Source organism: Sturnus vulgaris, chromosome 4 (genome assembly GCF_052056855.1).
Source record: "Sturnus vulgaris isolate bStuVul1 chromosome 4, bStuVul1.hap1, whole genome shotgun sequence".
Classification (NCBI taxonomy): Eukaryota; Metazoa; Chordata; class Aves; order Passeriformes; family Sturnidae; genus Sturnus; species Sturnus vulgaris.
In genome coordinates, this window is record NC_142246.1 from 12,858,593 (window position 1) to 12,873,191 (window position 14,599).

A 14,599-nucleotide genomic window follows, 5' to 3' on the forward strand; every position below is an offset into this window, starting at 1 on the left:
CAGTTTTTGCATATCCTTATAGCAGAAATAGTCACTTGACTGAATTTCTCATCAGAAAGTAGAGCTGTAGCAACTCATACATTGCAAATGATAACTTTCTGCAAAAGGTCTCACCAGTTTCAACAATTCTTATATACAGTTATTACTACTACTAGCCAGTTTCAATAATTTTCTTCACACTGTTTTCTGCATTTTTATTTCTAAAGCCCAATATTAACATACAAAAGAACGAAGTGTGAAATCTGATTTGAGAATTAAAATATAAATAATGCTTCAAAAAGTATACAGGGGACCATTTTCTTCCCATAACTCCAAACCACCCAACTGCAGAGCTCACAATGGCTTGGGTCATCCAGACGCAGGACTGAGCAGTCTTGTACTGGGATATAAAAATCCTGGGGGATTTGAAACATGTGCACGTGTGGAGGTTCAGATTTACCCAGAACAAAATCCACATAATTTAAATTTTATTCCAAAGGTTTATTTTGCAGTCACTGTGCATGGACATAGTTGATGACACAGACTTGTGGTACCCATACAAACACCAGCTCACAGTACCTCACCACCATGTCAGATAGGAAAAGGGAATGTGGCACCACACAACACTTGCTGACAAACACACAGGCTATAGACAATTTGATACATTCAACAAGAAAAAATAAACTATAAATTGCTGATATTTTCCATGTTCTCCTCTCATTGCTGGAGAAATCATAGCAGCTTAACCATAGAAAAATCTTTATGGAACAAGAGGAACACAAAACTCTCATTAGGGTCAGAGATGAGAAAATTAATGAAATACTGGCATATCTCAAACTTCCACAGCCCAAGGCAGAGGACACTTCCCTGGCCAGTGAACAAAGCACTAGCTTGGCCTGGAATTGCTTTGAACATGGATGGCAGCAAAAATCTGGTGAGATGTGGAACCCTCGTCCCACACCGTACCCAGTCTGTAGCAGCTCTTTGCAGCCACACACAAAGTGTGTGCCCTTCTCAGGGAGGACAAGAGGAGGACAAATGGGACTGCAGAAATGAAAACATGACCCCTTGCTGTTAATGCTCTACAAGGCCCCCAAGCTGTTATAGGAAATTCTATCAAGACATCTCTACCTATCCACTCGAAGCTGGGCTCCAAATGCAACTGTAGGCAAATGTAAGATGATTTCATTTTGTTGCAGAAGTCCTGATTTCTGATACAACTGCTGTATTAGGTCAACATGATATTTAATTTAAGTTATCCAATGGTAACATTTTCAACAGTGTCTGTAATGGACATTAATGAACAGCACTAAGTGTTAAATTCTTCTCATTCTAATAATATTGGTTTCCAATCTCGTCATACCATGTTAGTAGCCCTAACTACAAAGTAAGGTAATTCCCAGTCTGAAGGAAATAGTCTGGATTTGCCAGTCTTGCCCTGCAGGCAAAAAAAGAAGAAAATATTCAGATAATTTTCTGAAGGGCTGGCATTCACACTCAATGTTTACATAGCCATTCGCTTAGCAAGCCTCATATAACTCTTGGAATAAGGAACTAAAGGCACTGAAAGGTAACATTTTCATTTACTGTATATATAATTTTACAAGTGGTTATTAAAATAAAATTTTTCTTCAGTTTTCTCCACAGTATTTGGTTAGCTTCCATTTATGACTGTCAGTTGGTAGAATCTTACTTCACTCTCTTTCTCAATAGTAGCATCAAACCCATACATTTTTAATTTTTCATTCTTAATTCTCTTTCTCATATATATATTTCATTTTCTTGCTGCTGTACCTCTATGCCAGTAGAAAAAAACAAAGTCTGACACAAAAGCACCCATCAATTTTTTGTCAATTATCTAGTAATGAAATTGCCCTATTAGGTCAGCTTACAATGTCTGTGGTAAATACACCACACAAATATATCACAGTATAAAATTATATACATAAATTAGTAGTAACAGCTGAACATTAGGATCTCTGATTTTAATTTACAGTGTAATTTACAGTGTAGAACAAAACTAAAACCAGCTTATCACTTGGAGAAATACAAACAACCCCCACCCCCCAGATACTGGAAAATAATTATCCATTGTATGTGTATATATAATATGAATATAAATCACGGAATCATAGAATAGCCTGGGTTGGAAGGCACCTTAAAGATCATCTTGGTCCAGTCCCCCACCGTGGGCAAGGACACCTTCCACTAGACCAGGTTGCTCAAATCCCCTTCCAATCTGAAATTAAACAATTGCAGGGATAGAGCAGCCACAGCTTCTCTGGGCGACCTCTTCCAGTGCCTCATCACCCCCACAGTAAAGAATTTCTTCCTAATATCCAATTTCTATCTACCCTCTTCCATCTTGAAGCCACTAATATTAATTGAATATTAATATATATCTATACTTGAAATGTATATATATTCATATATGCATACATATATGAATATGTATGGAAATTTTCTCACAAAAAATGCTCCAAATGCATGAATTTCTAGATCACTAAATGTAACTTGTGGAAACAGTTGACTTTACCTACATGCTGCAGTTTCTTCTTGTGTCTTACTCCTAACTGAGAGCAGCTCAAAGACTTACTGACTTTTCATATAAAACAGCTATTTAATTTTAAAATTCTTATTACTACTCAACATCTAGGCACCTAAAGGGATCAAGAGAAACTGTTATCAAAATTACAAACTGTAAAGATGATGTTCATTATGAAAAAAATCCCATTAATTGTTTGCTGAACCACTGAGAGCCTGCTGAGTCTTTCTCTCATGAAATCAAGCAGTTTTAAAAAGCTTTGGACAGCTCAGAAACTTATAAATGTGAACTAGGCCTGGTGCTTCAGAATCTAATGCCCAAATAAAAATTAGTGTTTAAGTAAGAAATAGGGACCCAAATTCCTATGCAGAGATCTGACTGTTAAGAGCTAAGTTATCAGGTCTCAGAGAAATTTGGACTCCTAAGACTTGTTTTAAAAGGAATTTGAAAATAAAAGCAATAAACAAAACAATTAAAAAACCCCAGCACTTGGAACATTTAATGTTTGAATTTTTGTTTCAATACTGTGTCCTACACATACCATCAGAGTCCTCTCACTTCACCATAAGGTTTAGTTTTCTTTTCATATTAAATCTTCTAAGTTTATTCTTAAAAAATAAAATTATGTAAATACATATCTTCAGAGAAATGCAGTGCCAGCAAACCCAGAAACTAGAGACAATTCTATTACTAGTGAATCGGGATTTGCAAGTGAGACAAGTAAACTCATCAGGACCCAGAGCTGCCTATTTGCAGGAAGGTGGGAGATGTTGCAAGCAATGCAACTGGAAGTCAAAATAGCTAGAAAAGGAATGGGAGGTCAGGGAAGTGTCATGTCAGTTCTCATGGGTAGCTTGAATGACATCTTGGGAAAGTGGAGAAAAACCTTCTGGTGCCATTTCAGGTTGGCTTCTCAGCAGGCCCCCACTGGGATCTCCTCCCTTGTCCCTGCCTCCTCCTGCTCCTCTTGGGGAGAGCATGCACACCTCCCTGTGAGCACATTGGGGTGCTCAGAACCCTGGTCCCCACTGCCTCTTCACGTCTCCAAGTCTGTATTCCCCACCCCACTCACCCCAGCACTTGCTTCACAGGTGCCAAGGAGACTCCATCTCATTTATTTTGTCAGTTGCCTCTCCTCTCACCCCTCGTTGTCTCCACCATTGCCCCAGCTGCTAATGAATTCACCCATACTCACTTAGAATATTTGCAAGGGGGAAGCAGTTCATGAGGTCATAAAATATACAAGTTGTGCACTGCTATAAATGAAAAGAGCACACTTTCCCCCATCCCCTAAAAGAGCATCCTGGGTTTACACAATCCCTTTTTTGGTTTCCCCATTGTCCACTGAAGATGTGAAGTTTGATTCTTGTTCTTCGCTTGATTTCCTCTCCCCTGGGTAGTGGTTCATCTCTTGCATTTCCAAATCTACTTTATTCCTTTTGGCAAATGCTTGGCTGATCTCATGAAATGTCTTATTTTTTGTTTCAGGCAGGACAAAAAACAGGTAGGTCGCTCCTGCAAAGCAGATGCCAGCAAACACTAGGAAGCAGTAGGTCTGTAAACCAGCCTGTGAATAGAAGACAAAGGAGATGTTACAAAAGAGAAAAAAATCAGGAGAAAGGTAATAATGGTTTAAAAGAAAAAGTGGGGTGTACGAAGCAATTTTTAACCAAGTACTGTACATGCTGGCACTCATTGCTAGATGGAGTGCTGAGAGGTTCATAAAAATGCGTGAAATTTTGGTTCTTCCAACACTGCCTGTGGCCTGTTGACAGCAAAGCAGGTTCCTGGCAAAGGCACCCAGAGCTGCAGCCTGGGCAGGGCTGGGAGACACCAGACTGAGCTGAGGCACTGCAGGGAGAGCAGGGGAGAGCAGGTGGCAGCAGGAATCCTGCACTGTGCTCGGCTGAGCCTGGCACTGCCCCGGGGGTTCTGGAAATGAGGCAGATGTTTCACTGGCTTGTTCTGCACACCACCTCCCAGCTCCCAGGCACAGAACCTGAGGCATGCTTCAGCAGGGCTGTGACCTCTACAAAACCCATGGAAAAGCTGCCATAGCCAGGAGCATCTTCATCACAGCAGTTACAGGCTTTGAGATTTGCAAAATAACTGAGGAAAAACCCCAAACAGCACACATTTGTTATCATTCTTATGCTTACAGGAGTTCACAGCAGGAAAAGAAATCCATAAAATGCATTTCTTTTCATGCTAGAAAGTGTAACAGTTAAGGGAATGTAAAGTACAGACCATATTTGAATATTATGGATTTTACTTCACTGCAAGAACAAAGAGAGTAGATGTAAAGAAACTAATTTATAAATTGATTACAAAGGCTCCAACCAGCCAGGAGAAGTTGTAGTTCACTGAAAAGTAAATATTTCTTGCCTGGTGCTTATCAGATAATTTAGCAGCTACCAGTTACCTTTCAACAGTACAGTTGTGAAAAAACATTTGATAATTATCATATTGCTATCTGAGCTTTGTTGAACTTGGAAAAGGTTTGATATTATGGCTCCAGGGAAGCCACTTGCAACATCTGAGGAAACCACCCATCCTCCTCTATTGATTTACGCTCTCAAACATCCAATATACCCATATTTTTTCTAATTTCTTTTATTAACAAGCTGAATTAAACCTGAAAGGATATCTCCAACTCCAAAACCACAGCGACCTTCCTGTGGTGCCTTGCATGAAGCCATGAGCAGCAAACCCAAGGAGAGCCAGACTCCTTGCACATCACCTCAGGTGCTGCAAGGCTGAGGTCACCCCAGGGAAAGCCACTCAGCATAGGGGAAGCAGACCTATCTTCCCAAATGTACATATTTATAGCTGCCATTAAAGGTATGCAGCTGAAACAAGAGCCAGGCAACCTTCATTTTGCACATTTTTGTGATATACTCTCATCATCATTAGTCACACCAGTCCTACATTGCAGGCTGCTCTGACTCCCTGCTTTGGATGCCCAAGGTGTATGCAATTCTTAGCACTATTTTTATGTTTCACTTGCTCATTATACATCATGTGTGGTGTGCAAGAAGAATATGAATTCCTGTGTGGAACAAGAAAGAAAAAATACAAAAAACCTTTTCCTGCAACTGCTTTTTAATATTATGGCTGATTTCCAGCCTGCCTAGTCACAATGTTCTCTATGTTTTGTGGATAATTCATTACCTAGTTCAGTGCTTCAAATCGTGCCTGTAATAGGAAAAGCTAGCTAGTGCATTCTGATATTGTCTATGGACTCCAGAGATCATCAATGCTTTTTCTTTAAATCCTCGAAGCATGAAGTCCTGAGCAAGCTGACAATCACAAGCCAAACAGCACGGGTAACACAGGGGGAAATATTCTGGCATGTAACAAATAGAACTTTTAGGCTTATACAGAGACCGAAGCAAAAGGATATAGTAGACAGGAGAAAATAATTTTGCAGTGCCTCATAAATCATCCTGTCAAGTTAAGAATTTAAATTTTGCATCTGGATCATCTGAATTTGTAATTGTTGTTCAGCTGAATGATAGAGAACCCAGAATCATGTTTTTCACTTTTAAAAATTTCACTGAATTAAATATTCTCCATGATGAACATGAACCATTAATACCTTGCATGAATAAACATGGCAACTAAATGTAATAAGTTACTTGTGTCTCTTAGTGGTAGCCACAACTTTGTCCCACCTTTCTAATTCTTCTTTATTTCTTTGCTGTCCATGAGTTAAATGCATTAGTGCTTATTATCTTTGATTCATATCTCTGTAAACCTCTTCTAATTGGACTAAACACTCATGAGTGCATGTTTTATTTACAATTATTTTACCTAATGTATTTATATTTATTTGTAATAGTCATACTCTTCTTAATTTCTGCAATCCCTTAAGAAGTAACCCACAAGGACTTCCAACTGAAGTTTCACAGAGAATAAGTTAAAAATTAAATTTTGTTATAAATCCTGCAAGTGGATTTTGTAGGGTTTATACAAGGCTGCACTTGCCTTCTGCAGGCCCATAATTCCCAGACAGGAATATTGCAAAGTAGCCACAAAAAGCCCTTTTGTCACCAGCCATTCTTCAGTTATAATATTTCCTTAAAGCTGGTTATTATTTTACGCTCACAGTGAAAAAAACCCCTCAGTCATAAACCGTTTATAACTCATCCAGAATTCAATTTATATCACCCAAACCTGCATTTTGTACAGAACGTCACATGCTAATCAAATTACTCATTATAAGCATGAAACCTTCTATATGCACTGCACACTGATAAAGTTTGTAGGACAGAAATGTGGGCTAAAGGAAGAGGAAAATGTTAAATCACAAATCCCAACTCAGTATAAACCTTTAGTGGGACATAGGTGAGATACAGTTCAGCCTAGATGCTTAATTCATTTTTTTCTGTTTCTGATGTATTTTGAATTCCTGGTGCTGGAGGGAAGATCTGAGGGGTGGAACAAGCAATAGATTGGCCCAAACATATCTGACATGCCCATCAGGGAATCTAGAAGGTGAGATAATGTGGTGAAAAACAATAAATGCCGAGCTATTGGACAATGGCTACTACAGAACAGGTACTGATAGACAGATCTGACAGGAAACAGGATCTTTGTTCCATGAGATTATTGTACTTCCTTTTGTTTATATTGGATATTATTTATATTATGTCCATGAAACTTGTATGCCTCACTTACTCTCTGGAACCACCACAGTCTCCAAACTATTTCATAGTTTCTCTGCTGTTTTACTCCTTCCAGTGTGCTAGAGATGAGCCTGCTGCTACTGTAGAAGTAAAACCACAGAATGTGCCTTATCCTGGGCTGGGTGGGAGTAAAAAGCTGGGGAGGAACTTCAGTTAAAGCATGGATTTCTCTGCAACTCTGGGTATTCGGGTCTACAGACATGGATGGCCTCAAGATTCTTCACTGATACAAGAATAATGACAACATCTATGATAAAATTGAAAAGGTAACTTCTTTTTCTATGCTTTGTGACAGTATTTCACCTAATACATGGAGTAGAAGTCCCAGTGTTCAAAACATTGAATACTTGTATCCACCAGAAGAGTAACTTGACTTTTTAACAAAATACACCACCACTGAAGAGCTAAAAGGGGCAGTTAAAAGAGGAAGGGAACATCAGAGGAAGAAGTAAAAGCAAATCCATTCTGAATGGAAGTTATAAGCAAATAGAGAAAAAAAATTCAAGGCAAGTGTATGATTTCTGTAGCTCTGCATTTCCTCACGTAAGGAGGGGTTACTGCCCCACACTCTGCTCCAAGCAGCAGCAGGAGCAGCCCTGGTCATGCAGGAATCACCAAGGCAGCCCCATCCACATCCCACAGACACATCCACTCATGCTGCTCTCTCCCACTGCCTGCACAGTTCAGAGCACTCTGCCACCTTCACAAGGCTGCTTCTCCTGCCCCAGCCAGGCAGCCTTGCCAAAGCGAGGAACACGTTTCCTTAACGATACCTGAAGCCAGGCTTTTATGTGCACAGTTAGAAACCCAAAGGTCAGAAGGAAGTCAGAACAAAGCCCTACAACAGTCTGTGTTTGGCAGCTGCTTTCCCTTAGCATTTCCTTAAGCATAACCTCCTGCAGGAACACCCAGGTTTAAAGGTGAGCAGAGTTTCAGGGCTTTTCCTAAATAGCAACAGCCTGTGTCAATATCTGTCCCCTGATAGAGATACCCGTTCAGAGCTGGGGCAGACACACAGGTGAGGGTCCTTGAAGGGGCCAGGCTTATGGGGTTACTGAGGGTCACCTGCCCTATCAGGTGTGCAGGAGGGGGCAAAAGAGCAGCAGACACACTTATTGATTGATGCAATCTCCTGAGGGAAGCACCTACTAATTCAGCAAACTAATAAAACCTCTTCAAAGCAGGATTTACATTAGATTTTTTGAGTCTGGTGAGAGCTATTGCTATACAGGATATCTATTAGTTAAAAATAAACTTAAATGCATCACCTTCTATTTTAATACCAGCTTTCTAAGGAGGCCATTTGAAAAACAGCATTTCTGCAAATTCTGGCCAGCTGAATCTTGAATTACTGATTTTTTTGTCTTCTCTTTTCTGCAGATGATCAAGGCTTTGTGTTTGTGGGGGAAAAAAAAGGAAAACCAAGAAGTGATTTACCTAAGACACGCATGCAATTACTACAAAAAAAGAATCAAAGTTGAAGTACTCAGGCAATTCCCCCAAATCACATCCCAGGCATGGCAAGCAATCAGGCCTGACTTTGAGGATGAGATAGAGCTGCATAAGTGAGGCGTATGAATAAGTAGGTGCAGCTTTTGCCACATTTTCTTAAGCAAAGAGGTGAACAAATATACCCCCAGCTTGTGAGGGGCTGCTTTACACATTAGAGAAAATGTACAGGCATTTCCCCTATCTCCCTTTAAATACAATAGTAAGGAATACTTAATTTTTAGCATTATGAACTGACTTCAAGTGCACAAAATGAATAAGTAAACGAGCTCATTTTTTTAAAGCTAAAAATTAAACTGAAACAAATAAAGAACCTAAAATTGAAATGATCAGGATTCTTGTTTTAATTAAGAAACCTGCACAATTTGCTACTTTTGAAGTAATCTAGCTGAGAACAGTCTTCCTGTTAATAGCTTGCATGCTGTGAACACCATACTCTGGAGGAATCTAAAAGTAGTTGAGAGGATCATTAGGTGCTATTTAACAATGGTTGTTTAACACACTGTAGCAAAGGTTAAATTTAAGCAGGACTGTGATACTGAAAAGAGGAAAATAGATATTCTAGGGCAGATACAGCAAAACGAATGAGCAAATGAACAAATTCTGAATCAATTTAACAAACACATTAATATTTTTTAAAACAAAGCTTCTGGCTCTTTCCAGGAAATGCCAAATGCCACTCTGAATTCCCAATTTGCAAAGTCGCAGCCCTTGGCACCAGCAATGGGTCCTTGAATTTGGAAGTTGCCATGAAGATTAGTGTCATGAGATGTGGGTCAAACTGGCTTTTGAAGTGATGAGGTCAAGTGATAATGGTTCGATGTCTTACAAAATTGATCAGCAGAAAAACTGTTATTCATGTAGACATTTGACTTCACTTTGCTTCAAATTGATATAATGCAGTGAAACATGTATAAGGGCTTGTGTCCTTTACCCTTTGTCCTTCTTCTGTTCCAGACATAATTTAAGGTTCTGCTGAAAATGCAGGACAATGAAGAAGGACGGACTAGTAAAGTATAATGTATGAAACATAATTTCTAAGTAAAAAATAGAGACATTTTTAGAAATGAACTGCAATTTCAACCATGACCCTCACACACACTATCTCCTAATAAAAATGTAACAGATCCCTATATTGTATCCCTGAAGTGGGTTGCTTCTAATTAAGATAAGCACATCTAGCCCCCTGATAGCCCACATTTCATTTTCTCATCTTTGAGGGGAACTTTAACCATTATCCTTAATACAGGGATGCTGTCATTATATGAAACAACCAATATATTTGAAGAAGCTTAAAATACCTTGGTTGAGGGAAACTGCATAACTTTATGTGCACACCTGTTATTGAAATCCTTGTGCTGAGTAATAGAAAAAGTCAACAGATACACAATAAAGAAATAATAAGGAAAACCAAAAGACAATCTTGCAGAGTAGATGAATCTTGAGGCATGAGAATGAAGACCTCTAGTGTAAAACTAAGGAAGAAATAAAGTAGAATTAAAAGAGAACCTCCAGAAACCAGTATAATGTCTCAGAAGTACTACTTCACAGGCACAAATTAATTCATTTCTAAAAGGAGGAAAATAAACACACTTGCAGCTCATGGCATTGTACTAGTAAACAGTCTGAACTCAGGCTTCAAGGCTTGTAGCCCCTTTATCCCATATGATACTGAGCTCATTTTGGATCACAGATCCAGGGAGATTATTTTGGTCAAACCCCAGTTAAGAGTAAAATCAAATTTCCATATAGCCGATCTCTAATCATAATGAGATATTCCTCTGCATTCCCCAGTTATTGGAAACTTTTGTATTTGGAGGAAAATGTTCTTGAAAATTAGAAATATAAAATACAAAGCAATTTAAATATTTATTTAATATATACTGAATATACAATGTGACTTTGACATAAAAAAAAGACTCTGCACAGTCTTCCAGAAAGAGAAATTATTATGACAGAAACCTTCTGGAGAATTCTGCTATGTTTTCCTATGGTATATTACTAATTTATCATGTGGTCTTTAAGTGCCTCATAACAATCTAATATCACAATGTGAAATATGAAATACAAGTGCACTAGCATGTAATGAAAATAGCATGTTGGGAAATTATTTGTTAATTATTGATGTTTAGTAATTCTTTGTATTTATGCAACACATTACATAAAGTAAACAGAAACTTTTTCTAGATAACATGTAATTTAAGGTCCTGCTACACCATTGGGTTACTGAAGTCTGTCCCTGCAAACTAATGAAGGGTATTCCTTTAACACATAAAGCCTATTCTATGGCACCAGAAGTTTTCCAGCCTGTTAGATTTTACTTTTCTGCCTGTTTGTTGTTCCCTGTGCCTGCTTCAGCTCATTGCATACATTTCCACATATATATATATATACATTTTAATTTCTGATTTACTGTGTCCCTGTTCACATTTCAGCACCTCAAATAGATAGTGATGAGGCCTGGAAGATAAGCCATATTAAATTTTTTTTTTAATTTGTCAAAAATGGATTTGTATACTAGCTTTTCAATCTCCTCCATATATTTTAATGTATGAACTCAAGCCACTCTTTGATTGTATTTATCTACAGATGGTTGAAGGGCAAAAAATTTAGTCATTCAAATTAGTTAATTGGTGACATTTGGAAAACTAACTACTGTTTGATTTTTTTTTAGTAACTGTAAACTTACCAGATTTGTTTCCCAAATGTTTGGGATAATTTTGTAGAAGCACACCAAGGATCAAGAAAAGTGGCTGCTGTTTCTCTAGCAATGAGGTTAGTATTTAATTACACAGACAATATTATGAATTCATCCTGTGAAGGTATCTTAAAGATTTTTTTCCTGGTTTAGGTTTATAAAATGAGCTAAGAAGATTTTGCCTTTATGTGAAGGAAGTGGTGACTCATAAACTGAATTTTGAGAATAAGATTGACTGAAATAGGAAAAAAGTAAAAGCTTGGGAAAGGGGAGATGTTCTAGTTTGATCTTGTGAAAAAGCTTTAAAAATCAAAGTCGGAGTAACACTGCTTTCATCTTTAGGTGCAAACTTTAAGCATTTTTTTCTTTTTTATTTCTCTTTTCTTTAAAAGAAGAAAAAATCCCTAAAACCTTTCAAGCTAGAAATATAATTTCTCTTCATTAAAACTAAACTGGATAATTTTGTAATCACACAACTGGATATAAACTTTAATATGCACATGGAAAACTAGAGAATGTAGTTTGCTTTTTAATTTGAATTTACTGAGGATCTTTTTAAACAGTTTTCACCAGGCGATCTGTCAGGTAGCATTAGCAGAACAAGTAGGGAGTGTCCTGAATTGCATGAATTCAAATCTGACAGCTAAGCAGAGCTCAGGGTAATCCCCAATTTTGTGCAGGAAGGAGAAATTGCAATTTAGGAGAAATGTGATTATTCTCTAAATGTCTCTGAATAATTACAAAAAAACCTTAAAACCAAAACCAAATTCCGCCCCCCCCCCCCCCCCCCCCGCCAAAAAAACCCAAACAAACAAACCCAAACCCAAAAAAGCAAGCCAAATAAAAGTATTCTGATTAAATGCCCCTGGATTTGAGACCTTGTTCTCTGTCCCTGCCATGAAGGCAGGTGTTGGAACCAGAACTGCTTGGCCAGCTGGGCTGGAAGGGAAGGTCCAATGCTAGCAAAACACTCCTCATCTTCTGGAAGAAAAAGCTATTAAACCACACAGAAGCATCCATTTGCTGGATGACTTGGGGCTGCCCCATGGACTAGGCCAGGTTTTCAAAACCTCTAGAGAATTGTCTAATTCCTTCCATCCTTTGGTAGATGTTCTAACGACCTCAGTGGAAAAGAAATTATGTCTCTATCTCCTTTTGATGTCCTATCATAGGAATTATGTCCTACCTACTCATCAATTTCAATAAGCATGAAAAGAAGTTCTTAAGACACAGCAGTGTAACTGCAGGTAATGTTAGCAAATGTATAGAGTTTGGAAAGATCACAGATTTTATAGTCATGTTGAATTTTGAAGGTGATCCAGGTAATCAAAACTACAAGAGACTTGCTCTTATTAGAAGAAATTTTAAATTAAGTGTCAAACTTAGATCATGGGTCAGACTTTATAAGGCTTTCAAGTTCTCCCATAAACTACTCATACAGATAATTTAAAACAGTACCACATAGTAACAGCAGTTCTACTTGTCAAATGAAAAAGAAATATATAAAGTTTTAGAGAATGATCATTTTACTGTATCTGCAAATAGTCAGGCATGTGGTATTGCAGAATCAAATAATTTTCAGTTGGAAGAAAGCACACACAGCAGCAACTCTCATTACTCAAATCTCTTGGCAATGATTTGAAGACCATTCCAGAATCTCTCTCCTGGGTGTGAGGTGCAAGTATCCTGCAGGGTTTTCTCTCTCTGCACCTTTCCTCTGCCCCTATTATTTTCTTGTGTTTAAAAACCCCAAAACCTAGACTTTTATTTTGACCTCTAGTAGTGAGCTTCACTCTTAAACTGTTATCAATGGAGCAGGATGCCTCCTTTAAGAGTTTGGATATGGCCAGTTAGGCTGTGACCAGCTGTATTTCAACTCCTGAGATAAAGCACCAGCTTCAGTGTGAGCTCCAGAAAGTGCAGACAATCCCTGACAGAGGTTGATGAGCAAGAAAAGAACCTCAGCTTGTTTTCTAATTAGAAGCTGCTTGAAGCCTTTTTGCCATACAATGACACATCAATAGTGTTAAAGTGCTCTTAGGAATCAGAGCAGGAGAATGTTGTTCTCTGTTGAACTTTTAATTTTCTTTTTGCATTTTTTTTTTAGTAAACTTACCTTGTTAAAGTATAACCCCAGTTCTCAGGCAGCTTTTGATGTAAGTGTCCTCCATGTGACTAATTCAACCAAGCAATCCACTAAAAACAAAGCTTATGAGAGTCTGGGAAAGTTGGGACAGGAACAGATTGATCCATGCAGCAATTAAGCTGCAGCAAGAAGGAACCAGCTAAAGAAGATAAAAGCCTGACCGAAGTGGAAAAAATAGAGCCATGAAACCAAACCTATGGAGGGAGGTGCAGAGAGCATCTATTTTCCCATGAGACTAACATGGATTCTCAAAGCTTAGGGTAAACCAGATGATGGCTATTCTAAAAGCTGAAGAAGAAGGCAGTGACAATCACCATCATTGTCTGTGAACCCAGACAAAATCATCAGATTGCTTAGCTTAAACACTCCCGTGGGGAATTTGCCATAGAGGGCTGTCCATGGTTACAATATTTTTTCCACTGCAGGACAACTTTTTTCCAACACATTCCAGCAAGGAGACATGTGGGTATCACAACTGATCTGTATCACAAACATGGTGGGAATGTCATCCACTTCAATAATAGGACATTTATTATTCCCTGAAATCTCAAACATCGTATGTCCCACTGTACCAGCAATATCACAGCATGAGTTACCAAGGATGTTGAGTACCTGGATGAAGGGGAAGAGCAGTCCCACTACGAAGTTGGAGAGCCAGTTGACTGTCCCAGCTATCATGAATGCAGCTGGCCTCTGTGACTGCTGGAAAAACTCTCCAGTGAGGACAAAGGGAATCCCACCTGTGACAGGGTCCAAAAAGACAGAGGTTTTAGTAAAGTCCCCCACCCACCAGCAGAGATGAACAAGCCTCGTGATGCACACCTCCATGACTAGCACTGCTCTGCAGCTCTCTGCAGGGCCTTCTGAAACAGATTTGTCAAAATTATATTTTAGAGAAATGACACTTCTTTCTTTCTTTCCATCACATCTCCTGTTTTACATTCTTTTCAGGAGTGACAAGCAGGTAACAGAGCAGCAAATCCACACAACAGCTTCCAGAGCATCATGTGACGAGCTGTTTATTATAAATAAAA

The 14,599-nt window shown here is 38.6% G+C and overlaps 1 protein-coding gene and 1 long non-coding RNA gene across 4 annotated transcripts in view; one reads left to right on the forward strand and one right to left on the reverse strand.

The window, feature by feature from the left end:
- Positions 1-459: 459 nt before the first annotated feature.
- Positions 460-14,599, reverse strand: part of SLC2A9 (solute carrier family 2 member 9) — an 84,860-nt gene continuing 70,720 nt past the window's right edge. For both annotated transcript variants that reach the window (XM_014883189.2, XM_014883188.2), the window contains exons 11-12: positions 14,178-14,305; positions 460-4,091 (exon numbers count right to left, since the gene is read on the reverse strand). In XM_014883189.2, the coding sequence (XP_014738675.2) occupies positions 3,834-4,091; positions 14,178-14,305 (386 nt within the window). In that variant the 3' untranslated portion in view covers positions 460-3,833. The remainder of the gene's footprint in view (positions 4,092-14,177; positions 14,306-14,599) is intronic.
- Positions 4,011-14,183, forward strand: LOC148223881 (uncharacterized). 2 transcript variants are annotated; one of them, XR_015803022.1, is made up of 3 exons: positions 4,011-4,145; positions 7,268-11,496; positions 13,527-14,183. It is a non-coding gene; the product is annotated as an uncharacterized LOC148223881 (long non-coding RNA). The 2 variants fall into 2 exon arrangements; XR_015803021.1 differs by having other exon boundaries at positions 4,088-7,478; positions 8,593-11,496.